This window comes from Artibeus jamaicensis, unplaced genomic scaffold (assembly GCF_021234435.1).
Source record: "Artibeus jamaicensis isolate MK-2021 breed Jamaican fruit bat unplaced genomic scaffold, CSHL_Jam_final contig_1998, whole genome shotgun sequence".
Lineage (NCBI taxonomy): Eukaryota > Metazoa > Chordata > Mammalia > Chiroptera > Phyllostomidae > Artibeus > Artibeus jamaicensis.
In genome coordinates this window covers 7219265-7229801 of record NW_026521407.1, presented here as the reverse complement: position 1 = coordinate 7229801, position 10537 = coordinate 7219265, and the positions used below count along the sequence as shown (strand labels likewise).

General features: G+C 47.3%; 1 protein-coding gene across 2 annotated transcripts in view; it reads left to right on the top strand.

Moving 5' to 3' along the window:
• Positions 1-5152: 5152 nt before the first annotated feature.
• The window catches only part of SMIM36 (small integral membrane protein 36), a 42217-nt gene continuing 36832 nt past the window's right edge, over positions 5153-10537 (top strand). Inside the window, exons 1-2 of one of the 2 annotated variants that reach the window (XM_053656660.1) lie at positions 5153-7093; positions 7624-7660. In XM_053656660.1, coding sequence (XP_053512635.1) covers positions 5289-5570 — 282 coding nt within the window. In that variant the 5' untranslated portion in view covers positions 5153-5288 and the 3' untranslated portion in view covers positions 5571-7093; positions 7624-7660. Of the gene's footprint in view, positions 7094-7623; positions 7661-10537 lie in introns of those variants that run through there. The other variant, XM_053656662.1, reaches the window with a different exon arrangement.

Genomic DNA, 10537 nt, shown 5'->3' with positions numbered 1-10537 from the left:
CCTCACAGATAGGCTATGGAGTCGAAGCCCAAGTCTTTCTGCTTTGAAACACTCATCTGGGTGAGTCTACAGTCTCTCCTCCAATAGCTGGTGTGCAGGAGAACAGAAGAGTCTTCACCGGGGGCATAGTAACATCTAAGGTCTCGTTACCTGCCCTTGGGGTTCCCATTTCACTCTACTCTTCTTACTGCCTGAAGAGCAGCAGAGTTGCATTCTTCACTTTCTCTTTCCTGTATTCTGGCCTGGGGTATAAATTCTATGCTTTTGATACACATAGCCAAATTTTTATCATTTTAACAGTGGCCTTCACTCTTCCCACAATGCCTGGCTCCAAGTCTGTGGACCTGGGTGTCAAATTACAGAAATCTACAAAGGAGCTCACATACAGTGACTCTGAATCTCTCAGGTGTGTCTCTCCCGAGAATCCCCACTTTTAGAGTCCTGATGATGAAGGATGCGTTCAAACCGTTCTTGGGAAGGGGAGAGGGGAGCAGCAATGCCTTCGATTCTGAAAAATATTACCCCCTACTACACCGTTGTTCATTTCTTTTGTAGGTTTTTATGGTTTTCTTCCTGTCTTCCAAGGAATTTTACTGGGAAGGCACAAAAGGCTAGATCAGGGATTGCTAGCCCGCTGCTGTCTGAAACTGAAGGTCTTGTGTTTTGTTTCTGTGGAACTAAATTTCACATGCAGGAATTTTCTTTTATCTCAGGCATTTTGTTCACGGAGCCACAGGTAAGAAGAAGCAACCAGGAACCAGGCCATGGAGCAGAAGGGACAAATGCCCAAAGAAAGTAAAGGGAGGTCTAAAGGAGCTTAGTATACCTTACAGTTTGCTCCAAGCCCTACCTGCTCTTATATAAGCAGCAGATGGGTGATGGATTTGTTTCCTACAACGGCTTTGATGAAGTACCACCAGCTGAGTCACTGGAAGAAAAAGAAATGTATTCTCTCACAGTGTGGAGGCTAGAAGTCGGAAATCCAGGTATCAGCGGGGTTGGTTCTTTCTACCGGCTCTGAGGGAGAATCTGTCCTGTGCTTCTCTCCTAGCTTCTGGTGGTCACCAGAAACCCCTGGAATTTCTTGGCTTCCGGGTGCCTCCCTGCAATCTCTGTTGCCATCTTCACTCGCCACTCTCCTCCCTGTGTGTCCCTGTCTTCACACGGCCATCACAGAACGAGCCCAGTCATTGGATTTAAGACCCCCCCCCCTTATCTGCCTCTTCATAACTGATTGTATCTGCCAAAAAATGCTATTTCCAAACCAAGACACATTCTGAGTTTCCAAGTAGGTGGGTATTTGGAGAGAGACTCTATCCAATCCAGTCCAGGTAGAAAAATGTCTTGAAGTCTTTCTATGATTAAAATGTGACAGTGTTTTTCCAGAAGCTCCGGGATGAGCAGCTCTCTAGATTCTGACTGGGAACTCGAAAGGAGCAGTGGGTTGGGAGGGGAGTCAGGTTCTCTTAGTGCCAATTCGTAGGTCTGGTGGCCTTTTGAAAATACAGCCTGTGGCTCTTGCCACTGTCACTTTTCCAGTGTCTATATTGCCAAGCCCTCCTTCACTTTCCCCTCTATCTAGACAGTAGCTCCAGGGAACAAAGCATTAGATTAGAATTTAAAAAGCTTGGCTTAAAGTCCTCTTTCTGTCGTTTACCATCTGTTGGCCCTGAGCAAGTCGCTTCCTTGAGCTTCAGCACCCTCAGCTGTAACATAACTAAACTTAACAATTATTTTTTTGCAAGCTCGTGACATTTCAGCCTCCAAAGTTATTAAAACGTACACTGTACTGAGACATTTGGGGCATTGCATTTGGTTGAGGGTGTAAGGCCCAGGGTAACATTAGAAACGAATTCATATCTAGAATAGTTAAAACACAAAAACATGTGGGCATTTTAAAGAATAAGCTCTAGTTGCACTGACGTGTTGCCTAGAAATGCATCGGCAGACAGCACAGGTCTATCTGGCATTCTTCAGAGACGTTCCAGGTCAGCAGACAGAACGGACCGCAGTGTACGTACATATGTATACAACTGGGGACCCGTGGAATAGCGGCCGTATGGGGTTTTGAATGCCCCAGAGCACAGAGCATAGGGCGTTCTCTGTAGGTATTTGGCTTATATCTCAGTCAGTAGAAAACAGATGGGCAGGAGAGAGGGAGAAAAGGAATGAGAATCGGCTCACTAGAATTCCATCGCCTCTCTGAACTCGCTTTCCTCTTTCTACAGTAGGGTTCATAACTCCTCTCTTCACTGGGGCTAGCCCTGGCCACCTAGCACAGTTTTGGTCTTCACCGCATCCTCAAGCTCCAAAGGGCCTAGCCCCCTGCCAGCACAGGGCAAGGGCACAGTACAGGTCTGTAAAGAGGTGAAGGACGGACTATTCCCGACTACCTCAAGGGGCTGTTTGGAAATGCGGCTTGTGGTTATTACCTATGTCCCCCTCTCCAGCTGATTAGAAGTTATTGTTCCAAATCGTCTTATGACAACTTTTTGTTCTTTACTTCGCTGTCTCTGCTGTGGCCGCTAGATGGTGCAAGAGGAAAGTTTCTTGAAAAAAGGAAAGATGCTCCTGAGAGGCGCCACCCAGGAGTTAGTTAAGCACAACAAATAGCCAACATTTCACTCAACACGTTGGAAGGAATCAAAGCCTCCACAAGGCTGGACTTCAATGACCTCTGAGCACAGGTAGGTACAAAGACAAAAAAAAAAAAACCTTTGCAGATAGCAACAAGATACTGATCCAAAAACAATAGCCTTGAACAAAATATTCTAGGGCACCGTGGAGATAATCAGCCCACCTGCAGAGAGGAGGCCAGACCGGACCAGCCAGTACGATGACGGGTTATCACTGTCACACAGAGAAACCTGGAGCTGATGGGAAAACTCCACCTGATAGAACAGAGTTGCTGCATGTATCTCTTAGTTTAAGTTCTCAGTTTAATCTCTCAATTTAATTTTGAAGACCAAAATGTACCCAGTTCTCATTTCAGAGTCAGTTTTAGCAAGTCCTTGTGTCATCAATTTCAAGTCATCAGAGAGTGCTCCTAAAATATTGTTAGATGGTAGAACCTGCACCATGCAGACATCAGTTTGCTACGGAAGTCAAGAATCCAGAGTGCAGAGTAGGCATCAGAAAGTAATTAACTGGTGCACACATAACTCATTCCAGCATAAGCCCTCCTGACCTGTGACAGTTATATTTCTCACTGTAACTTCATATGCTGGTATTCTGTTCTAAATTTAGTCTCCTATGTGCTTGGTAAATGCAAATTGCCACCAGGAAAAGGATTCCTCCTGACAAAGTGAACTAACAAGACTGTTGGCCTCAGAATGTGGATAATGCTGAATGCTGTGTTGAATACCTTCTATGACTGCTCTTGGCAGCCAACCAAGACTGTGGCAGTCCATTTCCTATATGTCCTCACTCTCACCTGTGGCCACGATTCTCAACCCTGGGTGCCTATCAGAAGGGTCCAGTGCAGCTTCCCAGACTCCAGCCTCAAAGGTTCTAATTCCAAACAGGTCTGGGTCTGATCCCAGAATCTGTCTTCCAAAGAAGTCCAATTGATTGCAGCGAGGCTGGCCCTAAACCTGGGGTGTTTGGGAACCACTCATCTTCTTGAGTATAATTCCACAGGTTAGTCCAGGACCACAACATCATGGAATATGTTGCTGGACAAAGGCCTCCAGATCAATAAGAAGTCCTCTCTGCAGCATCCCCAAACACTCGGGCTCCCGTGGAGCTGGGCATAAAGGAGCCAAACCAGAAGCTGCTAGGCCATTAAATCTTAATGAGCATAAGAAACTGGCAAACCTCTGGGAGTTCTGACCTTTGCTCCAAAGAGTCCCATTAGCTCTTGGAGAAATGGTCCTTTGTAGCCAAAGAGGCCAAGGCCAGATACATAATTTGTGAGGCCAGTGCAAAATTTAAAAATTCTGGGTAATTTCAAGATGGTGACAGCAGAGTATCAACCCCAGTGGGGGGGGTGAAGGGGGGGTCCTTCTGAGCATGGGTCCCCTTGCCACTATCATGCAGTTGGTTCTCTCCAGGACTATTGGGCCAGGGCTGCAATGGAGGTGGCATGATGATTTAAAAATCAAGGAACACCTGTATTCTATCGGATCTGTCGTTCCATCAGCTTATCTTCCTGTTTCCACGCAGCAGCCAAAGTGCCCTTTAACATCCAAATAACACCACGTTGCTCCCCTGCATGAAATGGCCCAGTGGCACCCACCGCTCCAGGATCCATCAAGAGCCAAGTCCCCAGGGTGGCCCACCAGTCCCTTTGCAATCTGACCCCTCGTCCCTTAGGCTCCTCATTCTTCTCTCCAGTCACATGGCCCTTGTTTCAATTCCTCCAGTTTCCCAGGCTTCTCCCTGCTCAGGTCTCTCACAAAGGCTGCTCTCTGTGGTGAGAACGCTCTTCCCCACTGGTCCTAACCTAGCTCACTTCTGCCAGTCCTTCAGGTCAGAGGTTAAACATCTCTTCCTCAGGGAAGCTTTCTTTGACCCCCTTTGGGACACACTCTCCTGGTCACCCCTCCTTGTGCTTTATAAATTTATGCCCATGGTTCTTAAATGGCAACCATGCAATTATTTGTTCAATACCTGTCTTCCCTGCTGGACTAAACGCTTCTCTTCTTATTGCTTAGCACAGTGCCTGGAATGCAGGAGGGGCTCAAAAAGTGCCTTTGAATTAATGAACTCTGAAAACCAACAAATGAAGAAAAGATGGAAATGGCAGGCCCTAGGTATCCGCCTCTTAACTAAATTAAAGGAACTCCTAAATTAAAGGAGCACATTTATTCCCAAAGCCCAGGGACCTGATGGCCAAGTGCTCCATATACAGATAGGTGGCATTTAAACCTCCCTCCTATAAGAGGGGGCCGTTCTTCACACTTTTCCAGGGCGAGCCAACTGGCTCGTGGTGAGCTGAGTGACATCACTTACTTTCGCTCCCCACAGGGCCTGCCTGGAAGATAAAGGGTGTGGACACTATGCTTGGTTAACTCTCAGGCCATCTCGTTTCCTGTTCCCTTTCCCTGCTTAGCTGAACTGATGAGAGACAGTGTCTGTGCTTTGGTGACGGTGGTATTAATGGCAAGAGCTTAAGTTATTAAACCGAGCAGCTGTAATCCGTGAGGTCTCCTAGAGCCCCGGGGATCCGTGTATTTTTGCTTCAGAGCCAATGTAGCTATTCTGACGCTCTGGGGTCTGCTCCCTGCAATCCCCAAACTGGCCCCGTGGCCTTTTTCTGGACCCGCTCCCCAACCCCGAGGGAAGTCATGGAGTTTTACCTGGAGATCGACCCTGTCACCTTGAACCTGATCATCCTGGTTGCGAGCTACGTCATCTTGCTCCTGGTTTTCCTCGTCTCCTGCATGCTGTATGACTGCCGCGGCAAGGACCCCAGTAAGGAGTACACACCCGAGGCCCCTCTGGACTCCCAGCCCTCCTTCCGCTTGGTGGTGATGCAGCAGAGCGCCCCCAGGGACCCCTGGGGCAGGGGCCCCAGCCTGCATTTTGGAAATCCCGCTCCGCTGGGGAAGAAAAGCACGATGGTGTGAGGCCGGCCGGGCGGCACTAGAGAAAGAGCACGAGACAGTCCGGACCAGCTGTTCTCCGAGGGGCTGCAGGCCTCGCAGCACACAGGTCCCGCTCGGCCACCGCAGCGGACCCCGTCTTCCTCGCTGCCCCCTCAGCACCCCGTATGGATAACCCAAGTGTGTAAGGTAAGAAACCCAAAGTGGTATTTGGTCAGGTTCTCCAGCTGCTGTTGTCTAGTGAAGCTGGTCACTGGCACATTCCCAGTGGCACCAGTTCTGGGAGAGATTGGCGTGTGAGAGGGGGTTAAAGAAGGCGGTACCACCGTGTGTGTGTGATGGGGAATGAGACCAGCTCCCGTGTACCCTGCACGTAGCCAGTCCTTTCTTTCCAAGTGGGTCACCGAGCCTTTCCAGACTCTGTGATTTCTGTGCATACTGGCTCCCTGCATCATGTTTCCCACGGTGCACCAGCACGGAAACATAGTCCTTGCAGAGCACTGCGGCTACTCGACAAAGCTTGGAGCCTGAGTTCAGACTCTGCGCCTTCCCCTTACGAGCTGTGTGACAGACCAGGACACTGGCTGTGTGACCAGGGCCACCGCTCTGCGGCTCAGGGCTATTGGTAGCCCTTGTAGACTGTTTGAGGTATTCAAGTAAGTTAATTCACCGAAAGCACTTGAGACAGTACTTGGCACCTAGGGTTAGCCATTACGAGGATGGTACTATTATGCTGCTTCATTCTCCTTATCAAGAAGTTGAAGCTCCTCACATCTGACCTGGGCTGATGCAGAATGACTGAAGGCCCCACAGCTTGGCGTTTCCGTCCCCCTGGGGGCTGCTTACCCTCTTCTCACTCCCTTTCATCACTGTCATGAGCTAACACACTTGTTTCCCCGCTCATTCATCTGTTGCCACAACTTTGAATGATTATCTCCACTGTGACTGTGTTTCTATGAAGCCTCCTCCCCAAGCTCAGAGAAACCTATGTGTTCGCTTGGTCGACTGACTGCGCCTCTCCTCCAAGCAGGCCTTGTGTGGCAACACCAAGAAGTGAGTGTGCCCGGCCCTGCCCTCCACCTAGGCTGCCCAACAGGAGGAGAAGGATCTGGTGTGACTTAGATGATGAAGGACATGGAAGCATCGCAAATGCGCTGCTAGAAACCTGGAGAGTGCGGGAGCTCGTGGAGAGGTGAGTGCCCGGCCCGTGAGAGGTGCTCAAGGAGCCTGTGGATCACGTTAAATAGCCAATTTCATCTTAGACTCGGGCGTCAAAGAGAAGATGGTTCACCCGGAAAGAGGAGCCGCCATTGTCTAGAAGAACAGAACTGTGCTGGGGGCTGGGAGCCTAGGACCGGAGACGTGTCCTAGAGACAAAAAAAAGCATCAACGAAGCTTGGGAGCAGGAATGATCGAGGTCGCTGATTTCGAAAGCCCAGTGGCTTCCAAAACTGTGAAGGACAAAGAGAAAAGTTAAATTTCCATCTTTCCTATGGAAAACCGAACAGGAGGGGCTGGCCTGCCCTGCGTGCGAGCTTCAGTGATGGGTCTCAGTGTGCCTTTGGATTGCGAAGTAGTCATAACAAAAATGAAGATCATTCCAGCTATTTTGTTTTCAGATTTATAACATTTATTTTTTGGTTTGTTTGTTTTCTTAGAAAATCATGACTTCTCTTAAAATGTATACTTTGAAAATTATCTCTCTAAATGTATACTTAGTAAAAAATCCTTCAGAGGAATTTTTTTCTTGTACGGTCAAGAAACCATCCCCATTTTAATAATGAAAATATAAAAGGAAGGAAAATGCAGTCCATCCACAGGCCGCTTCTAACTAAGCCCCTGCCCTTTCCCAGGTGTGACCTCCGCCAAGGCCAACCTCTTCCTTTCTTTCCCCTGCCATTGCAGTATATATATCAGTAGGAAAAAAATCAGTGCACTATAAAGAGTGATGATGATAATTAATTGAGCTTTTGAAGAGAAATATGAAATGCTTAACTCATCTCATTTTAAACTTAAGAAATGAAGCAAACATCCTCCAACATTTTGTAAAATATAAATATTTTCGATCATGTTTCAGTTTCATGTTGGGACCAGCTGATTAACCGAGATGGAGGATAGAAAAATAAATTTCAATCAAAAGAAAGCAAAGGAGAAGGAAAAAAAAATCATAATATCAACAGATAAAGGAAACAGAAATAAAGTCAGGGGAGATTTTTTTTTTTTAAAGGAGGAAACTACAAAGACTCTCAGATGGATGCCAGAATAAAAGGTATTAAGCTTTTCTAAGCCTCTGGTCCATGTCCAGTGTTTCATTTAGTTTGTGTTCTTCAAGCAAAAGCCAGCCACCCAGCATTTACAACACTCTTTTCTGAACAGAACATGCACTGAGAATCTAAAAGAATCACCGGGGTTTTACCAATGAGCAAACGGAAGGCGGAGTAGTTTTACTCGTCATTTCTTGTCAGATCCGGGACTAAAACCCTATTATTTCCATTTCCCTTTTTGTCTTCGTAGCTCTTTCTAGAGCCCTATCTCTTACCTGCCTGTATTTTTAAATGCCGGGATTTATTTCTTATTTTTGAAATAAAGCTTTATTTCCCAATGGAATGACTAGTTGCACTGCTGTGACCTTTGAATTAATGCCTTAAAACCTAGTGCGATGGATTGGCAGCTAAACCAAGAAGTTACTTTAAGCATTCAGACACCACCTCCTTTCCGCTTCCTCATGGGCTTAGGATACCCTCTTTGCCTACTTTTAATTCATGGTTCTCCCACCAGGGACAATTTTTATTACAGCAAATGCAATGTTCGACCTACTGTGGATGATGCTGTGAGAAAGACACACACAGAACACGTCCAAAGTGAGGGAAGGGAGGGAGAGAACAGACAGTTATCAGGGGTGTGCTGTAGGCCAGATTCTCTTTATTCCCATCTCATTGAACCCTCCCCCGGCCTGTGAGAGAGACCCAGTTAAAGCTATTTAATGATAAGGAAATGGAGGCACAGGGAAGCGCTAGAATTTGTGCAGGACCACACAGCTGGTCCACGGGGGAGGCAGGACTTAAAGTCAGTTGAAGACGTGTGGCCTTCTGTTCTCGGATTGTTTTTTTTTCCCCACAGCTGTTCAAGAAGACTAGCAAACCCATGTCTGTTCCGCTCTCTCTCTCACCCACACTAGAACCACAGGTCTGGGCAGCTGCTTAATAATGTCGGTTAAAAAATCAAATGGTCTTTATAACTTTTCCCCTCTGAATACAATGACCATGGATTCCAGCAGAAGAAAAGTTGAGTTGATCGTTGTGACTTGGCCAGAATATTGTCTATCGGCATTCCCTACGACACCAGGTAGAGTGGACCAAGACAGGGCTTTGCACCGGAAACGCTGAACTCAAATCTCCTCCCGCTGCTCCTTGCTAGTGAGGTTTGTCTGTATCACTTCACTTCCTCCGTCCCTTTCTTCACCTTAAAGATGAGTGTATTGTTCGCGTTGGTGAGGCTTAGAATAACAGACATAAAGTACCTTGCAGATGGCGGGATGTCCACTAAGTGAGCACCACTATTGGTCTGTCAGCAGATACCATGGAGGTCATGGGGACCCTCATCCCGTGGAGGCCAGAGACTGGCAGGTTCAGGCAGGTTCAGGTCATTTTGGGGGGACCCAAGGCTGGGTGTGGAGGAGAAGCCGAGGTTGGAGAGCTGCCATGTGCAGGACACATTTGTAAGAGGAGGAAGTTACAGGTTAAACTGTGTCTCCTCAAAGTCCGTTCGTGGAAGTCTTTCCCCCAGCACTTATTTTGAAATATGACTAATACTGGTGCAATTCACTCAGATGTGGTCGTACTGGAGTACAGTGGGCCTAATCCAATATGGCTAGTTCTCCTTATTATAAAAAGGGGAAATCTTGTCACAGACACACACAGAGACGCAAGAAGAATGCCAGGTGAAGCCTGGAGTTAGGTGACCGCTTGCCAAGCAACTACCAGAAGGTAGGAGGGAGACCTAGAACAGGTCGTTCCGCGTGCCTTTGGAGGCACTGGGCCCCGCAACACCTTCATCTCAGACTTCAAGGCTCCAGGCCCGAGAGACAGCACATTCTCGCTGGTTGAGCCCTCAGTTGGTGGTGCTTTGTTAGGACAATCCCTGAAAACTAATGCAGTGTCTAAGAGGGATGTTCAGAACATGGGTGCGATGGTCAACATTTCAAGGCCCTTTGGGGCAGTAACGTAATTCTTTTGGCTGGGACAGTGGCATGCTGACTGGGGCTTTGGGCAAAAGCCGGAAGGGCGAGCTTTATCAGAGCGGCCTAGAATACAGATCCCACACAGGCAGAGTAACCGTGTGTTGTGTTTTTAAAGAGGATGAACCCTGGCCGGCTAGCTCAGTTGGGTGGAGCATTGTCCTAATACATCAAGGTTACAGGTTCAGTCCCTGGTCAGGGCACATACAAGAGTCAACCAATGAATGTATCAATAAGTGGAACAACAAATCGATGTTTCTCTCTCTCTCAAATCAATTCATAAAAAAGATGGAGTAGAGTGTAAATGTCTTTAAGAGGAGAATTACTTGTTTTTCTTGATAATATGTAAAAGATATAGAACTCTCAGTTCTATGACAAGGCACAAGGGATAAGGCTCAAAGAAAAGATGTTATGATACCCCAGTACAAACCTCTGGGGTTGAAGGAAAAAATTAAAAATTTTTTAAAAAGCTCAGAATTAGCCCTAAAAAAATCCAAGTCCCTCCAGAGAGCCCACAGATATTTCAAAAGCCTCTTACTGAATCCCAGGCACATCATTTAATCTGCCTGGAAACGTGCAGGGGCCGCGGGAGGGAACCACTGTTCCTGTTTTAGGAACAAGAGTGGTGCATACTGTCTTGCATAAAATATTAAGGTTGACAGAGTCTGATTAGTAGGACCCAGAGAGTCTGACTCAGTCCCTCCTGTGCCCTTTAATTCCACAGCTGCCCGGGGTCCGTGTAGTGGCAGAGTGA